This window comes from Miniopterus schreibersii, assembly GCF_964146895.1.
Source record: "Miniopterus schreibersii genome assembly, chromosome: 19".
Lineage (NCBI taxonomy): Eukaryota > Metazoa > Chordata > Mammalia > Chiroptera > Miniopteridae > Miniopterus > Miniopterus schreibersii.
Window position 1 is genome coordinate 39,291,978 of NC_138119.1, and position 24,113 is coordinate 39,316,090.

General features: G+C 52.6%; 1 protein-coding gene across 2 annotated transcripts in view; it reads right to left on the reverse strand.

Moving 5' to 3' along the window:
• LOC308548997 (carboxyl-terminal PDZ ligand of neuronal nitric oxide synthase protein-like) overlaps positions 1-24,113 on the reverse strand; it is a 122,195-nt gene that overhangs the window by 73,445 nt on the left and 24,637 nt on the right. For both annotated transcript variants that reach the window (XM_081121227.1, XM_081121226.1), the window contains exon 2: positions 13,648-13,719. In XM_081121227.1, coding sequence (XP_080977353.1) covers positions 13,648-13,719 — 72 coding nt within the window. The remainder of the gene's footprint in view (positions 1-13,647; positions 13,720-24,113) is intronic.

Genomic DNA, 24,113 nt, shown 5'->3' on the forward strand with positions numbered 1-24,113 from the left:
TTGGAAAATGAAAAGGCAGAAGGGCTGGATGTGAAAAAGAAACAGGGACAAAGTCCTGAGCCTCTAGCCTCTGCCAATATCCACCCTCTCACCTGTTTCCTGAGCAGCTGCTCCCTGCAGGCCTGCACCTTCCCAACCCCTACTCCTCTGTAAAACTGACAATTCTTGACTATGCATCATTACAACAGAATACTACGTTGCAGGACTGCTGTTCTAGGCTGGGTAGCGATGGGTTGCTCCTCAGCCCCTCCTCCCTGGTCCTGTCCCCTCTCCCGGTCACACACCAGTTGTCCCCACTCTCACTGCTGCTTCGCTGCAGCCCAGACCAGCTGCATGCTTTCCGTTTCATCCGTCCATCCCCACACATTCACAAAGCACTTACTGCATGCTGCACGCCTCCTGAAATCCTTAGCATATGGACAACGCCACTAGACTCTGCCCTCAAAATATAATAAATGAATGAATGAATTGATCATAGCTTAACAGAAACACTGGTGTCACACACACACACACACCCTGAATGAAGGAACTAGACAGGAAAGTCGGGCTCAGGTAAACCCAAGTAAGCAGCCTCCATGTTCCCATGAGTCATTCCCATCGGTGGATTTTAAGGAACTGTCAGGGAAGGGAACAGACAACCCACTGAATTCAGATTGAAGCCAAGAGAATTCAAGTCTTCTGGCCGCTATTCAGCAAAGCAGACCAAGATTTAGCAAACGGTAAAGAGAAAGAGGAAGCCCACGCGATTATCCAGGAGCACCCATTCTCGCGCACCTCCCTCTGCTCAGCCTGCCTCACTCCTTCGTCCTGGCCGAGCCTGCTGTCTCTCTCCTGGAGGCTTTCAGCAGCCACATGCCCATCCTCTAGGGATGCCCTGAGCACTTCCTGTGGGGCCAGCACAAACGGCCCAGAATCTTATCTCCTTCACCCTGCTCGCCTCCACTTCAGGCTGGGAGCCTTGAAGTCGGCCTCAAGCCATTTCAAATCAGACAGCCTGTTGAGCCGAATTTAAAACAGGATGTGGAGCTGCCTATTCTGAGACAAGCCAGGCTCCCACCTCGGCTGCTTTGAGCCACATCAGCATCACTTCTTATGGCACTGGGTGTCTCCTGAGGGCCTGAGAGGCAGTCCTTCACAGTTAAGGAAACCCTTTAACCATGAGAAGTTTCCTGCAGCAGCCTGTGTCCTCCAGAGGAGCTGAGTTCTCTCCGCTTAGGGACTTCTGGGTAGAGGCTGTGGGCTCCTTGCGCAGGGTGCATGCCAGTCACTCACCAGGGTCAGAGTGGAGAGTGCAGTCAGGAAACTGGGCTAGACACCTTCCCAGGTCTCTCCTACTGTCTGTATTAAGGACGCAGAACATGCCCTGCCCTGCAGAAAGGTGGCCATGAGCATGTCAGACTTCCTGCTGACCATTTAGCTTAAAAATCAAACACAGATCATACCCATGCAGAGATGCAAAATCACCTGCAGGAAACAGAGAGGTGCCAGGCTGGCAAACCTGACAATGACCAGATTCAGTCATGTGCACTATGTCTCTATGCTGACACATTCCCAAGTCAGAAGGGAGCTGGCCATGGTGGGAGCACAGAGGAGCTGAGCATCCGTAGAGGCACAGGCCAGAGAAGCCTCCCAGACACGCTGCCAGAGCACACAGTGGGGCTCCTTTCTGGGGCTTGAAGGTGGCCACGAGCCTCTTAGCCTCCCCCAATGCAAGTGCTCTGAGTCTGCAGCCTCCAGTGGCCCTTTTGCTAACCACCCCCTTCCACCCAGGCCTGTGCCATGGGGTATTCTGCTCAGAGGCCCTCTTCCCACCCACTAATCATCACAGGACCTCCCACACGCCTTTGAGAACCTCTCATGAGGCCCGTCCAGTTCAAGAATCATCTTAATAGCAGTAACTTCCATACTGGAGCCTAAGGCACATCCTGAAAAATCTCAGAAGCCAGGCTGATGATCCAGACCAGCAGTTCCCAAACTTGAAGGCTTATTAAAACCCCACTGCTGGGCCCCAACCCCAGAGTTTCTGGGTCAGTAGTTCTTGGGTGAGGCCTGAGACTGCATTCCTAACAAGGTCCCAGGAGAGCCTGATGCTGCTGGCTGGGGAACCACACAGAGAACCACTGGCCCAGATCGTTCAGGCCATCCAGGAAACGGTCAGGAGACCAAGACACTGTCCTCGCCCGGCCAGGCTTGGCTCAGCGGTTGAGCGTCGACCTAGGATCCAGGTGATCGGGGTTCGATTCCCGGTCAGGGCACATGCCCGGGTTGTGGGCTCGATCAATGACTCTCTCATCATTGATGTTTCTATCTCTCTTTCTCCCTCTCCTTTCCTCTCTCTGAAATCAATAAAGATATATTAAAAAAAAAAAAAAAAAAAGACACTGTCCTTGACCAAAAACCCCAAGCAATCCCCAACTTCAGGGGATGTCCAATTCCGTCTGAGTAGCAGTAAACCGTTCGCTGAGCACCAACCATATGCCAGTGCATAGACAAGCACTTGGTCTCTGTTACCTCATTCTAAATGGACAGGGCACTGCCAGGATAAAGGAACAGTGTAACTGTGAAGTCAATAATTATTATCATTATTAAAATTAATGGGCCAATAAATCATCTTGATGAGAAGATCAAAAGTCATGACACAGAGGTCAGTGACAGGATCAATCTGCATTCAGCCCCTCGTCCTGGGCCTCTTCAGTGGGGGGGGGAGGGGGAATTTTGCCAGCTATCTGGCTATCTGGAGGAAAGCAGCAAGAATTTCTGGAATCCCTTATCTTCCCCTGCAGCCCAAACACAGATCCTCAAGTAACTCAGTAAATCCAGGAATAGCAGCGGGAGTCCTGGGGGATGGCAGGAAACTTCTCCCCCTGCACCCCCAAGTGGGTCTGGAGCAGGGTGCAAATACACAAAGAAACAAGCTGGGTGGCTGTCCCTCCTGGGCACTGGAGCACGATGCACAGAAAGCTCTTTCAGGCAGGAATGACTCCCAGGAAAAGAATGCTCAGAATGGAGTAGGGAAGAAACACCCCTGAGGAAGAAGGGGTCCACTGAGGCAGAGAAGCCAGGCAGGAGGAGCTTCAGGGCAGTGCCCGCCCCCCAGGGAGAGGAGTCAGGGGCATTCCCATCTGAATGTCGTGGGAGCAGTGCAGTGGTCCAGGAACACTGAAACGCTGCAAGAAATTCAAACTGAGGCCACCCTACAGCTGCTTTAAGTCATCTGGCGTGGGCAGGTTCAGCTCTGGGGTGGATAGTCATGGTGGGGGGCAACTCAGATTCTGTCAGATGGGGGGCCCAGTGCAGGACTCCCTGCACTGTGGACCCCAGAAAAGCTGCACAAGAGGACCCCTGGCTGCTGGGCAGACTCACCTTTCAAAGCCCAACTATGCTTAGCCCAGCATCCCACCTCCTCCATTGTCCTCCCACCACCAGAAGTTCCCATTGCTGAGGTTCTCAGACCAATGACAAGGTGTCAGAGAAGAGGGAACCTGGGGCTGAAGAGTCCACCACTGGAATGGGCGGCTCATAAAGCAGAAGTGCTGCCTGGGAGCTGGGGGAGAAGCTGGTGGGCTACCGTGGGAAAGAGACAGGCATGTTCAATATGGAACTGGCCAGAGGGCGGAAAGGTGATGCAGGGACTGTGAAAGTCATGTGACTGTTGTCATACCAACCACGAAAGGTCAAGCTCCACAAAATCCCATTAGGTGCCAATTTCCCAGCCTGGGTTATAAATCGGTGAAGGCCCCCAGGACCTGAGCCTGCCCACCTTCCAACTCCGTTAGGTCCCTCTGCAACAACACCCCACACAGATATTCCTTCTGTGGCTGGAAGGGGCAAAGCTCAGCCCTGCCCCCCATCTTGTCCTTGCTGATCCCTCAGCTATGAGCAGAGCTTGGCAAGGCAGGCTCAGTGCCCACATCCAGGCCTAGCTCCAACTGCACCTCCTCCAGAGGCCTTCCCAGACAGCGGAAGCAGGCGGGCCTCCTCGCATCTCTCCATCACATCACTCTATGTCCTCACAGGACTTACCACTGTAGTTGGTAAGTCCCACTCAAATACAAGTCCCACAAGGAAAGGCCTCACCCATCCCGTTCCCAGTGCCTGGAATGCAGTCAGATAGTGACCCTCAAATTCTTGTTGCTTGAAGGAGCACTTGCTGAAACACTGGCACAGGCCACTTCCCTCAGCATGAGAAAGCTGGCTCTGTGTGCACAGGTATGTTCTTTTGCACCTGAACTATAGAACACTGGTTTGCTTCAAGTAAGAATGAACAAACCACTGACAAAAACATGCCAGTTTTTCCATACTCAATAAACCATTAGCCGAACTAAAGGAGGCCTTAAACTCTTTCTGTGTTTCTACCGGACGAAGCCTGACCAGACAGTGCTGCTAGTTCCACTTTCCATAGTGGCAGCTCTGAGTGATCAATTCTGGGAGCTCTTCATGGCTGGAGTGCTGAACGTGCAGAAGACCAGCCTTAGATCTTCCATTGTTTGGTAAAACAACATGATATAAATATCACAGCACATGCAATGTGCTGAAAATACAAACTCTCATTATTGTGGAAGACACTCAAATAATCTTAATATCAGCAACTGCTCAATGTTTGAAGAAAACTGAGTTTCTGTCACTCACTGAACTTCAAGGACAGCATGTGACACACACATGCACCCAGGTTCACTCCCCTCTGCTGCTTTCCCCAAAGATTTAACAGTGGTCAACCAAATGGCTGTCTTGTGCCAAAGCTGAAAAAAATCAGCCCTTCTCCATGTTTGCCAGCTACATCTCAGGCCATGTGAAATGTGAGTGCTGCCCGGCACCCTCGAAATCCTGCTGTGAGGAAGCAAGTACCCGGGGCTTCCAGGAATGTGAACAACAGCTCAGCTAACTTTATGAAATGGCCCAAAGAGACCGTGCACAGGCCCGGCTCCAGCCACAGAAATGGAGGAGAATTCTCTCATTACAACAAGCCTGTGGGACAGACTGCTGAGCACGTTTCCCAGCAGGCCAAAGACAAGCCCAAAATGATTAAACGGTTGCATGAGCATTGTTTGCTGACACGAAATGGCCCCTTCATCTGGAAAGTCCAGCTCACTATAGACCAGAGGGTCTGCTGGGCCTGTGATCGTGGAGGCAGCCAGCCTCATCCCCCCGAGGCAGATGGGGGCAGTCGGCGGCGATTAAACTGGTCCCAATCCCCACATTAAGAGCGGCAAAGCAGGGACACTGACAAGCTATCACACCACCACAGCTCTGTGGCCCCGGGAATGCCTCCAAACAAATACTTTCTCATTTTTGGTCCCTACATGGCTGCAGGAGTGTGGCCGAAGCAGCTGGGGCTCACAGCCCGGCTTCTGTCCAGCACGTCACATGGTATCTCAGATCCTGGGAAGTTTCAAATCAGGGCAACAGGCAGCTGATCATGGGCACCTGCTGCAACTGCAAGGCCAGACCAGACCCCACCCAGCAGGAACACGCCCTCACCATCACTCACCTGTGGTTCCCTGGACTGAGCCAGCATCCTCTAGCCACTGCCTGCACGTGTCTGTATACACCTCTGCTCATGGGAGGGGGCCGAGAACCCCACACACTTGACATTTAGAAGGTACAACATTCAAGGGCGGAAGCAATTTGGCAACATATGTATCAAAAGCCTTAGAATTCTACAGACCCTTGAATGCAACAATTCCATTTAATGATGTAACTCAGGAAATGAGTGAGCCTGTAAGACCCTTTTAGGCAGAGGCCCTGTACCTGCTCTGTGCTCCAGCTGGCAAGCGGGCTGCCCACAGGGGACGCAGGGGTACCCGTGCTTCAAGCACTGCACTGCGACTGAACAAGTACGTAAGCGGCGGTGGTGGGAGCCAGGCTTCTCACTGTTGGAACAGGAAGTTGTAGATAGCAGGGGGAGGCAGCTAGAATGACTCACCTGTGATGGATTCAAATTGGAGGTGTTGGTAGGGATTTGTTTACTTTGCATGGGCACGGGGGTTACATATAGAAACATTGATAGCCATGTGCATATACAGCTGTCAGCTGGGGGGCCTGCAAGCAGACACCCCATAGTGACGTGCACACCATTACCCAGATCCCGGCTTCTGACACTACTTCAAGGAAAGCAGCATGAGCTCCCGACAGAAATGGCCCATACGTGGGCCCCAGAGCGCGACCTTCCAAAGAGGCCAGCAGAAGGAAAAGGAACAAAAGCAGCTTACAAATGCAACCTCAGGCCGCGAGCCCAAGGTCAGCATCGCCGGGGCGAGGCGCACAGATGGCAGGACCCCTGGCGTGACGAGCAGGACCCTGCCGGCCTGTTCTTTCTCCCCCGGACACATGACCTCACTCCACTCCAGCAAATCCCAGCTGAGGGCAGCCGACAGGGCGACAGGCGCTCCTCAGAGCTGTCGAGGTCACCGAGCACAGGAAAGACCGACCAGCTGCCACAACCAAGGGAAGCCCGAGGGGGCGTGATGAGTGTCATTGGGTCTTAGGTGGGACCCTGGGACAGAAAAGGGGCATGAAGGAAAAGCTAAGGAGATAAAGTATGGATTTAGTTAATAATAACGCATCAGCATCGCCTCATCAGTCATAGCAAACACCCCACCCCAATGTAAGGTGTCAGCAAGAGGGGAAACGGGCGTGGGGCATAAGGTGCCATCTGTACTACCTCCACAATGACTCCATAAACCTAAGACTGGTTTACAAAAGTTTACTTTTTAAAAGAGGAGGAAGGAAAAAAAGGAGGAAGAAACTCAGTTGCCAAAGAATTGAGCAACGGTGGAAAACCACACGCACAGAGAAACCAGACAGGGGCCCGACAACCCCTCAGAGCTCGCTGACAATATTCCATTCTCAGGCAATGGGGAGCCACAGAAGGTGTTTTGTTTCTTTTTAAAATATGTTTTTATTGATTTCAGAAAGAGAGAGGGAGAGGGGGAGAGAGAGAGAAACATCAATGATGAGAGTCATTGATCGGCTGCCTCCTGCATGCCCCCTACTGGCGATCAAGCCCCCAACCCAGGCATGTGTCCTGACTGGGAATCAAACCGTGACCTCCTGGTTCAGGAGTCGATGCTCAACCCGAGCCACACTGGCCAGGTGGTCCGGGAGCCCTCTGCTGGGTGCATGGGAGGAGCCTTTGGTTCTGCAGCACCGTGTGCTCTGTGAGGTCAGAGGGACACTCACCACCAGCACACATGGTCCTGGGTGCACAGGGACCAAGGCACTGAAGCTCGGCAGTGTGAATGCTCAGCCATGCAACTGAACGCGGGGGTGTCTGGGAATGGATTTAAGTGAAAATCATAAACAACAGCTCTCAATAAACAACCTGGCTACTGACTCCCTGACCTCCAGCAGGGTACAGCTGTTTGGTTTAAAGGCAGACAAACTCTTACTTAAATTAAGCGTTATCCTGCTAAATGAAGACCAGATGTGCAATCCAACCAAGAAATCGAATCAGGTTTGAAGAACAGATTACGATAAAAGAGAGAACCAGCGGGTGGGGGTTGTCAGAGGGGGTGGGGGCTGAGGAGGAAAGGCAGAGCCTGTGGGGGTGGGGAGTGGGCAGGGGACAGGCACAGGACCCTCATCTAGAGGTGGCACCTGCCCCCTGCTTGGCTGATACATCCATTGCTCCTTCAGAAACCCAGCCAGGAGAGCCCACTTTGTCTGTGATAAGAAGACTGCCCAGCCCACTCCCCGAGTGGGAGAGAATCTCTAGGGATTAGCTGCACGCCAGGTGGACAGAGCCCACCAGACCCAAGCAGGCCTGGTCTAGGCACACAGCCTGAACCCAGCCAGATGTGCCTCCAACCCCTCATGGCCTCAGCCACGGAAGCCTCTTGTTCCATAAGAAACAGCAGCTTTCCCCACCTTCAGAGAAGGCAGAGTTTGGGTGGCTCAGAACTTCTCTTCTATCTATTTACATGTACCAATGAGGTAAATGCAGAGACAGGTCTCCAGAGGGAAGCTTCTAGAAGGGAGGAAAGCCCAAAGACTTGTGGAGGATAACTGAGCAGACTCGGGCACAGTGACAGGGGGTGCTCCCAGGCAAAGGTGGCCCCAGACACGTGCAGGGCACTCGGAGCAGCAGGCCATCACCCGCGGAACCCACGGGCCTCGCTCAGAGTTCAGTCTCTAGTATGCAGGTGACAAACCATCACCCTGCGGTCTTGAGAAGACCCCTCCTCCAGACCTGCCTGTAGACACACGAGCCAAGTGGAGGCCGGTGGAGGAGGGCGGGGCACGTCCACGGGGCGCCACTCTGCAGGGGCGCTGCAGATGTCTGCGCTAAGCTGACCGGGCCTCCCAGCCGGGGACGGAGAGGCAGACAAGTTCGTTTGTTGTTTTTTGATTTTTGTTGTTGCTGTTAACCCTCACCGAGGACATTTTTCCCATTGATTTTTAGAGAGAGTGGAAGGGAGGGAGGGAGTACGAGGGGGAGAGAAACACCCATGTGAGAGACACATCGACTGGCTGCCTCCCGCACGTGCCCTGACTGACAGGGCTGGGAATCAAACCTGCAAGCCGGGGACGTGCCCTTGACTGGGAATCGAACCGGAGACCCTTTTGAGCGTGGGCTGATGTTCTAACCACTGAGCACACTGGCCAGGGCAGGGAGATGTGTTTGAGGAATGTGTTTGTGTGGGAGGCAGTAGTGTGACCAATGTGAGGGCTACCGACAGAGAAGAGTAAGGGACTCTGAGGTGTCCAGCTTACATCCTGCACAGATCAGATGCCTTTCAATGAGACAAGAAAAATAAGAAAGAAAACACATAGGGGAGAGGGTTCAGAACAAAGAGAGGAGGCTGCAGAAGTGATGAATTCAGATTTTGACATGTTGAATTTAAGGGGCCTTCGAGACATCCAAATGGGGTGTCACACAGGATATATGAGCCTCAAAGTCTACAGAGAAGTTTATAAAAACCCAATAATGGCCTTATTGACATCTAGCGCTGGGCACTGGCTGGCATTGCTCCCAGACTGGAGAGGCACCATCAGGGACACAGACGCTGGGCCAGGCGGGCACCGGTAACACAGGGCCCCTGAGCAGGGGCAAGCGGACTGTGGTCTTGCCTTCATTCTGTACCAGGTGCCAGTTCTGTGGTGAGTCCCAGACTCCCACTTACCAGCTCCATGACCTAGGATGAGTTATTTAACCTGTCATCTGTGAAGTGCACTGATAGTCACTCCACACAGATGGAGTCACAAGGTGCTTGGGAAGCACGCTGCACCAAGCCTGACACTGTAACATTGCGCACAGCACCACCCCTGCTCACTCTGGCGGCTACTGAGAAGGACCACAATGATATGTTAGCAAGCCTGACCTGGAAACGGGGGCAACACCTGCTGTCCATGGGGCTCATGGAGACTAAAATTAGATGACAGTGGACATGAAAATTGACTTAGCCATAAGCCCCACATTGAGTGACCATCATCTACAGGATCAGAGGCTCCCTCCCGGCAGCTGAGCTCTCCGCTTGTGGTGCTGGGACACTCAGTTCCTCAGCTGTGTGACTCTGTCCTATATAATGCGCTCCTTTTGTCCCAGGAAGAAACCACAACACACCAATGCCCACACATGTGCTGAGCACCAACTTCACAGGACTGTTCAGCCATAAGAATGAATGAAACTCAACGTAGCTACAACATGAACTGTCTTTGAAAAACATCACGCTTAGTGAAGTAAGCCAGACAGACAGGATGCTGTATGAGATTCCGCTGATAGGAGTTGTCTAAAACAGGCACAATCCCAGACGGGGCAGAGAGGGCTGAGAAGAAAGAGTTTTGTTTAATGGGCTTATGTCGGGGGTGATGAAAAGGTTTGGGGTATACAGAGTGGTGATGGGTACAGAGCACTGTGAATGTATCTAAGGCCACTGAGTTGTTCTTACCAACATTTAAAATGGTAAATGTTATGTTATGCATGTGTATATTTTTTTAATCCACAGAAATCATCAAAACAATGTGTGGATGCTCAGTGCAACCTGTTACCAATGGCGGGGCAAGAACAAATGGGTCCCCGAGGTGGGCCAGGGCTGCAGCGGTGACTGTTGTTGGGTCAACACTCACGAGGCCCCGAGGCTGCAGTGGGCAGTGCGAGGAGCTGTGCACAGCGCCAGGCAGTCTCCAGCATCTGGCAAAGCTTAGTTGCACTGCTATCGCTCCCAAGCATGAGTGGTTGAAAGACAGCAGGCACCTTCTTGAGGGGCAAGCCCATGTCTGGCTTCTGTAACAACCGGTTCTTACTCAGTCTCCCTGCTGGTTGATGACGCACTCGGCAACTCTGCCCCGGTTTGAAAATCGGTCCTGAATCGCTCAGCTAAGTGAGCAGAACAAAGGTTCCTCCTGCAGTGACTCCCGCCTGGGGCAGACTTGGGGGAACATAAAAGCATCTCCTCACATGTGCTCAGGCATTTGGTAGCTGCAAAGTGAATCAGTTTCGCCTGAGCTGTGATTCCTGAGAGTGAACGCCTAGAAGTGACCCACCATTCCCACGTGGTCTCCTGAGTATCCCACCACACTGACCTTTCTGCTCTTCCTGGAACCTGCAAAGCCCATTCCTGCCCCAGGATCTTTGCATCACTGTTCTCTCTGCCTGGGTGTCTCCTCGAGATATTCACATCCCCTCTCTCTCACTCTCTCTCTCGCTTTCTCATATTCACATCTCAAGAGAATCAAATGTCACCATAACCCAGAGACCTTTTCCAACCATCCGTATAATACAGCACCCAGCCCTGCCTCCTACTGTCTGTCTCTGCCCTGCTTCACCTTGCAGAGAATCTACATGTGATCCAACACATGCTGTCTCCTCCCCAGCCTCCACCCCAACCACCAGAACACAAGCTCCACGCAGACGGGACTTGGTTTGGTAGACTGCTGTATTCCGGAGCCTAAAGCAGTATTGCTCATAACAGGAAGTCAGTATGCTTTTCAACCAAGTAGAGAAGAAACCGGGTTCTGCTGTGAACAACAGTGTTCCCAAAGAACACTCAGTGTTCCGCTGAGAAGACAGCTGTGACCCTCCCGTCATGTGGCTCCATCCCCAGCAAGTGGCTTTTAAAACTGAAAGTTGGAGCCCCTTTTAAAGAAAATAAATTTGCCAGCACATTATTTGAATAAGGAAATGATATGTGGTGTGTCCATACCGTGGAATATCATTCAGTAACAAACAGCCATAAGGCACATAGATGCTGCAACATGGATGAACCTTGAAAATTATGCCCAGTGAAAGGAGTCGGACACAAAAGGTCAGTGTTGCATGAAGCTGTTTATCTGAAATGTCCAGAGCAGGCCAATGTAGAGGGAGAGAGCAGATGAGTGTTTGCCTGAACCGGGATCAGGGGAGGCTGGGAGGTGAGGGCTAGAAGGGCAGAGTTTCTTCTGGGGGAAGATGAAAACGTCCCAGACTTGATACAGTGATGGCTGCACATTCTACGAATATGCACAGACCACTGAATTGCACATTCAAATGGGAGAATTGTATGTGGATCATGTCTCAATAAGGCTGTTCCCAAGAAAAGTGGTGGCAAACGGTCTATTATAGTATTATTTAGTCCATGAGACATAAAACTAGACAGAAACAACTTATGCATACAGGTCTTACACAAATCCATAAATTAAGCACAAACCATATAACCAATCGATTCACAGCAAAGGTATTCATGTCAGCGAAGGTTCTGTTATTTCACAACTTACAAGGCTGCTCACAGCAGGATACAGCGACCACCGTACCCACGTCACTGAGTCTCTCATCACACACTCAGGGTGACAGTCAGAATGCTGACAACCAGAACAGCACAAGTGACGACAGGTCAGAAGAGACGCTGGGACCAAAATCCAAACAAACACATCCCACACACAACCCACGGGGCCACCGGAGGGGCAGGCAGCACAGCAGCCTTGCCCACGTCCCACGTGCAGCTCCAAACTCTAATCCCTAACCCAGTGCAGCCACTGCCCTTCACCTGGTGGGAACTCATCACAGACCCCCTGTGAAGACCTCCTTTTCTCCATGAGTGCCAGCTACAAAGGGACAAGCTGCTGCCCACCGTGGACAGTGATGTCGGCCGGCAGCACCCAGACAGAGGGCCCTGCCCACGAGCCAAACAGGCTGCCTCTCCTTGGTGTCATTAGGGTTGAGTGCACACACAAACTTTTAAGATTCTCTCAGACCCCAGAGAACACATCACAAGCTCCAGGAGAGCCACAGAACCCGCTGTGAGAAACAGGGATGCCCAGACTAAGGGGAAACGGATGGTGCGTCAAGTCTGCATACTTGGCTCCGAGCAGACACCGCAGTGTGGAGCAGGGGAGGCAAGGAGTCACGCGCTGCAGGAGCCCCAGCAGAAGGCGCGTCTGGCTGCTCCACCCCCGCACTGCCTGCCCATGGTCCTGTGCAGAGCAGAGACTGGGCAGGGAGACGGCCTCTGACCGGCAGGGAGGGCACGGCGCGTGGTGCAGATGGAAACGCTGTGACCCTCGTCCTAACTGCTGCGCCCAGGGACTGGCCACTCCCTGGCCAGGCTGGGAGGCCTGTGTCTGGTGAGTCCATAGGAGCACACAGCAGCTCACACCCCACCACGTCCCGTCCAGTGTGGGCCTCGCCCCATTCCACATTAAAGGACAGAGTCAAGAACAGTCCTTTGCAGAGAAGGCCATGCCCTAGTTCTTGGCAGCTACAACCACAGCTTTCAGAAGGGACGGAGAGGAGACACCGCAGCCAGCAGCCGGCACCAGTGGAGAATCGGGGGCTGGAGAGTAACATCCCCCGGGGTCTCTGCTGTTCGTGGTGGCCAGTCTCCACAAGCAGCCAGACAGCAGACCTAACAGCCCACTGCCAATTAATTCCTCCCTCTAATTTAATGAGCTGCTCATTAGCACTGGAAGCAGGTCCCAGGGACGGGAGCTTCTGGCATGTGGCCATACAGCTGACAGGTGAGGAGGGAACAGTGGATTCCTCCCAAAGACAAAGAGCCCAAGCCACACCGCATCCAGGGGCCACTCCAGCCACCAACACCCACTCGCTCCAAAAAGTCACCACGATTCACGTGAACAATCCCAAACGGCCTTCAACACGCACAAATCTAATGTCACTTCTACCTCGGCGAGAGCCCACGGATATGCTTCACAGCAGTCGGAGGACAGCTTAGTTCTTGTTTGCTCTCTGCCAGTACCAGAGTCAGAAAGGAGTGTACACCAAACCCCCGGAGGACCCTGAGCTGCTGGAGAGGATGCACACACACCTGCGGAGCCTAAAGCGACTGACCAAGGAAATGTTGAAATCCCACATTTGTTCTTAAAATTCCAAGTAGATCTTATCTTACATATCACAATAAATGACTTTATGGTTCTAATTTTAGGAGCTAAGTAACAGGTACTTATCAAATCTTTTGCTAAAGTCTTTGAGTAAATAAGACACTCCACCATTCTCTTCCTCAGCAGGCCCCACACATCCCTGAGCTTGAGAAGCAGCAGACCAGGAGAGGCAGGGAGGACGGTACCCTCCAGCCACCCCATCCATTTCAACCTTGGCCTAATCAAGGTCAACCACCCCACTCAGGACAGCTTCCCTGCAGTGTGGGGAAGGGTTCAGTGTGCAGAGGGGCCAGGACGGAGGCGGCTCCTCTGCACAGCCCCATCTCTAGTGCTCACCCGGATCCGGCGCATGGCAGCCACGATCTCCACTCTGCTGTTGGGCCGAGGCACGTCCAGGCTCCCGACGTACTGCAGGGAGAAACAAATGCTCGGTGAGAACAGGGATGGCGAGTGTGGGAAGGTGGGCGGGCCTTCAGAGGTCACCCTGCTCCTCTCCCCATTTCAAGCACGCCAAGAGGGGAGACTACTTATGAAAGGCCAGTAAACAAGAAATCACTGTTTCCTGTGGCATCAGTTCTTCAGCAGAGATGCCGCCAGCGCCGCGTCTGACCGAGCGGGCTGGGGTCAGTGCGAAGACCCTCCCACTCCTGTCCCGTGAGACACAGCAGCCTCCTGCATGTCAACTTCCTCCCTGTGAAACAGGGCTCCAGAAGATCACAGGAGATGCAGCATGTCTCTGACACAAACCTGCTCTGCACATATTAAAGCACTAAAAAAAAAGAGGAGAGGGAATGTTTTTACTCAATGGCAGGTCACTGAGGGAGCCCTCGGTGCTTCAGGGAACTCACACACTTGAGTAAGTACTGCTTAGAGGAAAGCGATGGACTAATCACATTTTATTAAGATTTTTAACCTAATTATAAGTTTAAAAACAAGATGACACACAGGCTAATGTTTAATAGATGAATAATTCCTCACTGTACACTTCAAAAAATCCGGAAATATGCTGAGCAAAAGAATAAAAGCCCCTGTCCATGGTGGGACATGCATCGCACAGCCACCTACATGCTCTACTCCGTGTAAAAGGCTCGCATTTCCACATTGCTCTGCACTTGGTTTCACTCTAAGTGCAGCTTGGGCATCTCTGCCGATCCTGGGCTTTGCCTCTCCTCACACAGTCCTGTGAAAGAGCCCAGGGGATACCCCAGGACTCAGCCCCAGAGCAACTCCAGACCACCCAAGTGAAGACAGCATCACAGAGGCAAGAAGGGGAACCAGGCCATGCTCTGTGTGGGTACAGGAACAGCAGGTTCTGCCTGAAATTTGGCACTAAGGCTGGCCCCAGCAAGCAGAGTTTCAAACCCTAAATGCTACACAAGAATTTCCCTGGAACGGCCCTCAATTTGTGCTAATACACAGGGGAGCACAGGTCAGAGTGGCCAGTGGTGAGCAGCAAGCACACTGGGTCCTGCTGGGCAGAAGCCCCACCAGGCAGGTGGTGAGCACCTGGTGACTCACTCGGGTAAACAAAACCCCAAGGTCTCAGAGTGTGGCCAGATTTAACTGTGGTTGGCATTTCACCCCTCTGAGCTCTGCCAGTGCCCCACAATGTGTCAACATGTCAGTGACCCGGACAGCCAGGAATGAGGAGGTCAGGTGTCATGATTGTGCAACCTCAAAGGCCCTCCAGCCACGCGCAGTAGGCATGTTCCTTCTGGACACTCACACCGATGGCTCCTCCCTGAACCCAAGCAGTCAGGACTGACTTGGCAATCGGATCCTCAGGGCTCCTGTTCCTTCAGCCAGGACCTCATGACCTTGCAAGGTCACCGTTACAGTTGGGCCCATACGTCTCCTGTGACTCCCTACAGCGCTCCCTCACAGCAGGGACACAGCCAAATATATGTGTTCATCCCTGGTTGGCCATGCCTAGCACAGGTCCAGGCATACACCTGACTGACTGGAATCCTCCAGGAATGAACAAATGTCTACCCCAGTGCTCCCTGGGAGAATCCCCACTCTGAGGAGGGGCAGGAGGCAGCCTCAGTGCTGGATTCTGCCCAGTGGTCCAGCATCACCAGCTAGCCACCTACCTGCACAGTCCAGATGGAGTCCCTAAGCTCACCCAACTTTTATCCAGGTATCTGACTGGACTGAAGCCAGATGTCCTTACAGGAGTGCCTGCAATTCCTGGCTTACCCAGAGATGATGGTAGAGCAAAGCTTCCTGTTGGTGACTTAACCGCTGGACATTCTATTCTGTGAGGCTTTGCAGGGTTTCCATGCTGCCTTCCAGGAGTCCCTGTTGGGAGATACTGCAGGGCCTTTATTCAGGACAGCTACACAGAGCTTAAAAGGGGAAGGGAAGAAAGTTTAAAATATCAAGCCCTGCCTCTTTTTCTAGCATCTAGAAGGAAACAGCTAAAGGAAGACGCAGCTGGGCCGGGCAATCTCAAAATGAGATTATCTTGTCAGTCTATCTGTGGCTTCATCTTCCAGATAAGCAGGGGCCAACTGCAAACAAGGTTTACGAAAGCACTCCAGGTACTTCTGTAAGTTTCTGGACAACCTCAGCCTCCATACTAGATTAATACCTCACAAAGATGTTTTCATTTTCTTGCTTTCACCCTATTTTCTGGAGATTAACTTCTGAAAACAACAATAAACTGAACTGTAGTGTCTCCTGGTACATAAATCACAACAGGAAAGCAGCAAGACATAACAGCTTGACACAGTCTCTAATATCGTCACCACCAACAACCTGTTAGACTTCCTCCTCAGGGAACTACCTTTACTTAGAAGTGTTTCCAGGGACCAGGAAAAAACTTACGTATAAACCAAAAATAAATGCATCAGGTGACTCTGCTTCTACGTGGCAGCAACTGTATCAGCAAACTAGGCCTCCTTCAAACAGCAAACAGGAAGTCTGGACATTTCACAAAATAACTGCAGAGATTTGGGAGTTCCCCTCCGTGACACCCTCCTGTTGGGATTTCTGCCTCACTTTCACACTCCTCTGCCTGTTTCTGGTGTCCCCCAGCAGGCATCTGAGTGAGCTGTTCGGAACTGAGCTAAGGCCGGTCTGGACTGTGCCCACACGGCTGTGTGCTGGGCAAACTCGGCACTCGCTGCCTCACCGAGCACCAGGCTCTGCCTGCTGGCTCTCTAGTGCCGTCAGAGTTGTTTTATTATTTCAGTTAAGGGACTTTATTTTTTAGAGTGACTTTAGGGTTAAGGAACAATTGGGTGGTGAGGACAGAGTTCCCATCTGTGCTCCTGCCAGTTCTCCCCTATCGTTGGCTTCTTGCTTAGTGTGGTACATTCGTTACAATTGAGCCAATATTGACATCATTAACTAATGCCCACAGTTATAGTATGATTCACTCTTAGTGTTGTACATTCTCTGCAGTTATTTTGTATCCACACTTCAATTCTCTGTATTTTGTATCTTGTCCAGACTTCAATTCTCTAATCACAGTGCTTACAGCACTCGCCATCCTGACCCACCTAAAGCTGCTCTCTCATGTCACTGAGAGAGCATTTTGCATGGTCTGCACCAGGAGGTTGGCCTCATCACACATCACTACCTGCCTCCCCACAGGATGGGGCTCCTTGAGGGCTGGGACTTGGCCTGTGGCCCCTTGTTCCCAGCCCTTAGAGCAGGGCTAGACACAGAGCTGATGGAATGAGGAACTGCAGCCAGAGCTTAAGTGACCTGGCCGAGGACACGGTCAGGACACAGCCCCACTCCAGGCCAGTGCCACTGCTGTAACAGGCAAGTCCTCCCTGCAGAAGCTGCTCCGGGGCACAGCGGCAGAATGGCCCCTGAGCCCTACCATGAGTGTGACCTGGGTTGAAGTTCTTGCTTCATTTAGCGTCGAACAAAGCAACATGAAGCCCAGTAGCAGCAGGGCGCAGGTTCCAGGGCACATACTCAGCCAGTGACCACCTCTAAATGCCCTGGAGGAGGCGAAGAAAATGCTGCCAGGGCATCCCGCACCCCAATGCTGAGGCCTGCTGTTCCCCAGGTGCCAGGTGTGCGGGATGGGGAATGGGGACTTAGAAGGGCCCTTGTGGACACTCAGCAGTACCCTTACCCCCAACTGCAACAGGACAGAAGCCTCAGTGCAGGTTCCCCTGTCCCTGCTCATACACACACACCAGAAAAGCTTCCAAAATGCTTGAGATGCAGCTGCACATGCAGTCTTTATTTATTTGTGGTCTAAGAAGAGTGAGGCACTTGCACTGCCCCCTCTCTCCCTCAGCCCCTCCCAAAAGGAAGTACCACTTGCAGGCCTTCTGATTCGACTGTGTCTCTATTGATCAGGGGCTGCACAGTGAAGTACCCACAAGAAACAAAGATACATGGCCACACAAAACCTACACATGGATGTTATGGCAGCTTTATGCATGACAGCCCAGGAATGGAAACGACATCCATGTCCGTGGATGGTGAATGGGAAGAGCAGCACTGTTGGGCAAAGCAGAGGAGCAAGTGCTGATACAGGCTACAGTGTGGACAAGCCTTGAAAACACTGTACGAAGTGAAGGAAGCCAGGCACAAGAGGCTACATGTTACAGGATTCCATTTATCGGAAACTTCCAGAATACGCCAACTCACAGAAATGAATGGTAGATTAGCAGTTTCCAGGGATCGGAGGAGTGACTGCTAAGGGCACAAGTTTTCCTTAGGGGATGGTGACAGTGCTCTGCAATTAAGATGGTGATCATGGAGACACAACTGTGTGAATATACTCAGAACCACTGAACTGTACACAGTTAACAGTGAATTTTATGGCATGTGAATTACATCTCAGTAAGCCTATTATCCATTTAAATAACTGCCCCCCCCTTCGGTTTGCCATGGACAAGAAAGTAGAGTTGCAACCAAACTGGGTTCTGAGTGAGCTCCTGAAGCACCCTCCTTAAGGCAAGGCCGTGGCCACGCAGATCTCTCGGGGGCCTTTCTGCTTTGCTGGCTGTTGTCTAGATGCCTGCATTCACCAGAGAAATAATCCCAGGGAGAAATGCGCCATAACTTCTGAATTTTCTTTCTAGTTCTAGAAAATATATTTCCTTCCCCCAAAGAACATGACTTTTTTCTGCTCTGTAGGAGCATGGCAATCCCTCTTCACAGTCCCACTCTCTGAGGCAGCAAACTGCAAGAAAAGCCAGATACCAGATTCTCTCTGCATCGTGCTGGAGCTTCTAGAGTAGAGTCCAAACACCACACCCTTCTGGGACTGCCGAGGTGAAGCAAGCTCACCAGGTGACCCCAAAACAGAAACAGTGCCAATCTTCCAGGCAGAAATTCATTTTTAAAGACACACACACACAAAGATAAAATAATAATTACATATTTTCCAACTTAAAAATTCCAACACTCAAAGACTATGACTGAAAGGGGAAAAAAAGTCATGTCATGGAGAGAGTAAGAAAAAGAAGTGTGATTTCAGGGCTGGAAGGGCTGGAAGACACCCTCCACACGAACACCTGAGATTTCCATCTCCTCTACACACCTGCCGTGATGTCATCAGCCTGAGCTAAATACCCAGCTGGTGTACAGACCACCGCCTCAGACAACAGCTGTTAGAAAGGTCGCCCTTAGGGCAAAAAAACTGGTCTCCTCAAATACAAAGTCACCTGTCACCATCCTGGGGCCCACAGGCCTTCTCTTCTGCACATACAGCTCTTCTCATCTTTAGAGACAAAGGACAGGACAGACAAAGCCTTGCTATTCTCAGAAAGATGTCTCAAGTGCCACCAGCTCTGCCAAGCATTGCCCCAAGTGCCCCGGAACAAGGAGGGGCAGCTTAAAAGACAAACAAAGCAAATGAGCAGAAGGGAGAGAGCTAGAGACACACCTGAGAGGCACATGAGGACCAGGAGCCGAGAGGCAGGCCCGGCACCTTGATGCCAACCCAGCCCTGAGCAGCCCATTCAAGAACCGCAGGAGTCCATCTACTCTTGGCTCAGCCACTAGCTGCTCTGCTGTTAAATCTGTGTGCAGCAAAACAACAGACGCTGGCTCCCTGTCATCACACAGATGTTGAGAAATCACAGTAAGATGCACGTTGCGTCTCCGAGGGAGATGATGCAGAGACAGCCGGCTCACTGGCCCCAGCTGCCCTCACTGAGAACCAGGTCAGTGGAACATGTCTGGGGACAGATATGCTTTTCACTGGAGTCTTGAAATCACACGTGGACACAGGGACATCGCATCTGCTGTGCCCACGGGGATTATAGAGCCCAGACCACATATTCTCAGGGCAGGAGTGGGTAGGGCAGAAAGGATCTCAGTGCTGGGTCAGGTCTAGGCCAGAGTCTGAGCTTTGGTTCTTGTTCTAGAGAAGGGCAGATGGCCACCCTGGCCTCAGAGGCAGCGCCACAGTAGAATGACCTGGTGTCTGTACCGGGCATGCGCTCACTTCCTCCTCCCAGCACCCTGTCCAGGTCTGGTCCACGCCACCCTGGGTCTCCTGCAGCAGAGCGGGCAGTTATGCTTGTCAGATTCCTAGGTTCACCATGCCCCCTAACGAGGCAGCAATAACCGGTGCCATGGTGGGGTCACCACCAAACCCTGAGCTTCCAGCACAAGCCTGGCCGGTGAAACAGGTGACTGTACAGGTGGTGGCTCTCCCTGTGGTTAAGCAGGAGCCTGAGAGATGTTATCTAGTCGTATTACCACCTCCAGGCAGCCCCAACTCTTCTGCCCCCACCCATTACCCCACTCCCACGGTGACCCACCCAGCAGGCCCCACCCAGAGCCCTGAATCGTTCTCAACATCACAAACAGCGAAGCTCCTGCAATGCCTTCTTCGGCGTGGTACTCCAGGGAAGCCAAAGGAAGAGGGAAGTCTGACCATGAAGACGCAGCAACAATTCCTCACCAAGAGGTAGAGGGAAAGGGGGTAAGAGCCACAAGGACAAAGGCCAGTCAGTGAGAAGAAGGCCCCGCAGGGTGCCAGTGAAGGGAGGCAGAGACCAGGCAAGGCAGGACTGTGAAGACAGTTTCCCGGGGACAAAAGATGGGACAGATGCTAGCCCTGGATTTTCTGCCAAAGACTCTCAGGCCCACATCTTGTTTGGCTCCAATAAGGTGGGACACTGATGTCCAATGACCGAGCATTTTGCTCAAGGTCACTCAGGTGGCTGCAGAGTCAAGGTGAGACTATGACACAGGTCTCATGGCCTCCAAGCCAAAGCTCTGAAACACCAGTGTGACAGAACCGGATGGAGCGGCCCGGCAGACCAGCCCGGCGCTGCCAGGTGCGCTGGCCTGGGACCCTGAGCCAGCTGGCCAGCCTCCCCGCGCAGGCAGCCGCCACCTCATCGGGGAGCAGAGCGAGCGGGGTTCCAGGGGAGCTCGGCGAGGCCGCAGGGAGCGGCGGGCAGCACGGCACCAGAGCTCCACCCCTTTCCTGATTAAAACCTACAGGGCCCTTTCCATTTGCCAAAACCAGGGAGAGGAGAAGCAAAGAAGAGATGGGGAGGTGTGATAAGGAATGACCAGCTCTGTCCTAACAAGGAACCAGGTTTGGAAGTGATCACCTGGAGGCCCTCAGTGAGTACAGAGGAGCAGGGGAGGGAGGGGAAAGTAAGCGGCCAGGACAGGGACAGAGGCTGCGGGCAACGTCCTCTCGGGGACACAGGAAAAGTTTTGGGAAACAAGTGAGACCGAGCCCGCCTGCCTGAAGCACTGCTCAGCTCCCACCCTGAGAGACGCCAGCAAAGCTCACACGGGTTCCATTTGCCTGTCAAAGGTTTTTCTAAAGAGAAAGTGGTATTTCCATAAAGATTTTTGCAGAGTGGTGGAAAGATGCACAACATATACCACAGAGCTGAACAAACATCCAGCTAGATGTCCCTGTTCCTGCCACACAGAGTTCCTCATCCCACCAGCAGCCTCATCGCCCCTTCTCTACTCCCACACACAGAGCCTTTCAACAGTCCCTGTGTGTCCCCTACTCCAAAGCACAACCCCAAAGGGAGCCCCCAAGCTGCCATTACTCTCCCCAAGCACTGAGGTCTCTTGAGTTCCTCCAGTGTCTACAAGTCCCTGACAGGCCATGTCTGGTCTGGCCCCCAGATGGCCAGCAGGTAGTGGTGCCACCCTCCCCACACCAGCACCAAGGAGGAAGTCGACCACAAGGCCACGTCAGCTCCCAGTCCAGCGACCACACAGAGACACGCATCTCAGTGGTTGGAACCTCTGGTCCTCAACCTCTCACCCCTGCTGTCCTGGGAGGTCCCAAGAAGAGGACAACCAGGGAGGGACAAGGCCGAAAGTCAGGATGGGCAGAGGTAGCTGGGGGCGAAGGTGCCCTTTCCCTAAGGACACCTCTGCAGGTGCTCATGAACCACGAGGTTCTCGGGTACAGGAAGCAGGGCAGGAGTGGGAGGAGTGAAGCCCACCAGGAAACACCTTAGATGTTGTCATGATGACCAGTCACCTGGTCTGCCTGGAGCTGTCCTGGTCTCAGCACTGAAGTTTCACATCCCAGGACCCCAGTCCTGGGCAAAGCCCATCCTGGCCAGGTGGCCTTTGGCCCAGTGTCCCCTCCCCTCCACCCTGGGTGGTTTCACCTGCGAGATGGTGAATACTCCTAACTTCCCAGTGCTGCAGGTGCTGATGGCCTTGCCAGCTGAACACACATGCTCTCCTGTGGTTATAGAAAAGGAGGGAGAAAAAGGTGCCAGGAAGAGAGACCAGGCCCTCGGGATGTCCCAGGCAGGCAGGTCCTGGCCCCATCCCGACAGGGATCCAGGGACGCCCTCTGAACACTGGCACTCAGCCACCAGTCTCCTCCTCCGACATCTGCCCAGGATTGATCAGGGGCCAAAAGGACCGAATAAAATGCTGGTCGTGGCATAACACAATGATTAATAATCACACATTCATAGCAACATATGTATTTCTGTGCAAATTCCAAGAACTGTACCCTCCCATCACCACAGTCTTACCCTCTTGGGCCTCTCTTCTTCATTTACAAACCAACCCAAAGGAGAACCACACACCCATCATCCCTGCCCCGCTGCCCCGAAGGACGACATGCTGACCCCGGCTCCAGCCTCCTCAGTGCAGGATGAGTAAGGACATCTGTTCTCCACCTCTTCCTGGACCCCAGGGCAATTCTGCTCAAAGGCAGCTAAGAAGCAGTTAAAGGAAAAGACAAGACACAAAGACAGCCCTCTTATGGTTCTTCCACCGACTTGCCTCCTCCACCTTGGGCAAACCACCTAACGTCACATTTCTCCACATCACAGGAGGCAGAAAAGGAAGGACCACGTCTGAAAGCAGGGGGAAGACAGCACCAGCCCCAGGCACTCCAGCCAGCCCCAGTCCTGAGTCCCTGTCTGTTTACAGGACTGACCAGGGGAAGAGGCCCTTTCTTTTGTATCCAGCCTAGGGCTGTGCTGGGGTGAGAGGGTCATAATTTAATACCTGGTCAAATCAGCACCATAAATTGTAAACCTATCAAGCAAAGGGTCCCCACGTGATTGGCTTATGCACACTGTTTCCTGCCTGGAGTCACTTCTCAGCCCATCTCACCCACCTTCCTTGTGCAGTGTCCCCAGACCACTGCAGGCTCTAGCACAATGTCACTTCTGAAGGTCTGCAGCTCTGGGTGACACCATCTTCACAGCACCACCCTGGCTGCATCAATGTCTTCACTCACTCACGTAACAGCTTTCACTGGACTCCCAGAATCTCAGGGTCCCACACAGTACTGTGTGCCTGAGTCATATCCCACAGCACCACATCACCTGTGACAACCATCACACATACATAGGGATGTCAGGAGGAAACAGCTTGGCAATAAATTTTTTTAAATGTTGAGGGTTCCCACTTCAAAAGGAAATCAATTTATAATATTACATTTCGTAGGCAAATTTAAGTAACATGGACAAATCAAATGACACGTATGTGGTCCAGCAAATGCACAAAGTCTGTGTGGGATGAGGCCCTTGCTGTTCTAAAAGCAGGTCTGCCTCTTTGTCACTGTTGGTCTTGACATTCAGTTGCCCTCCCTGAGTTTCCACAGAGGTCAGACAGTCCCGGCCATCCTCGTGCTATACAGCAGTCACAGATGGTGACAGTAATTGCCAAAAGACAAGCAAACCTGGGCCTGCCACCTCCTGGCACAGACCTGGCCGGCCCTTTAGGAGAAGCAGAAGGCTTCTGCTTCTCAGAGTTCAAGTAAATGCAGCTCCAGCCAGAACAGGTGTCCCCCCATCAAGATCACAGCCATAAATCCAGGACATTGGTACCAACTGCTCCTGTCCTCAGGTCCTGGAAACCCTCCAGGGGGAGAGAGAAAACCATCTTCCATCAATTCCAAGATCCTGTCCTTGCCCTTGCCACAGAGGAAAGTGAAAAACCTTTGCAGACACTCGACGTGTGCACTGTCCCTAAGGAGCCTGCATCCTGACGTGGCCCAGCCAGCCCATCACTCAGCTAACAACCATTGCCACTGAGGACGTGAGAACTAGAACCACATGCTGTCTAAGAGTGAACAGAGCCCACGGACAGACACATGCTCCAACAAGACACTGTGCTGGGCTTGCCGCTGTGATGGCGTTACGTCCACAAAGGGCAGAGGCCCAGAAGGACACCTCCTGAGCTGGTCGGGTGCAGCTCAGAGGAGACAGACTTGGAGGATGGGCAGCTGCTGTGGGCTGGCACCTGAGCACCAGTATGCACAGAGTGAAGTCAGCACAGCCTGCTGGCTGTTCAAATGCTCTCGCCCGAGATCTAAGGATTTGGGGCAGCAAACTGTGATCAGGTCTAGGTGGCAGCTT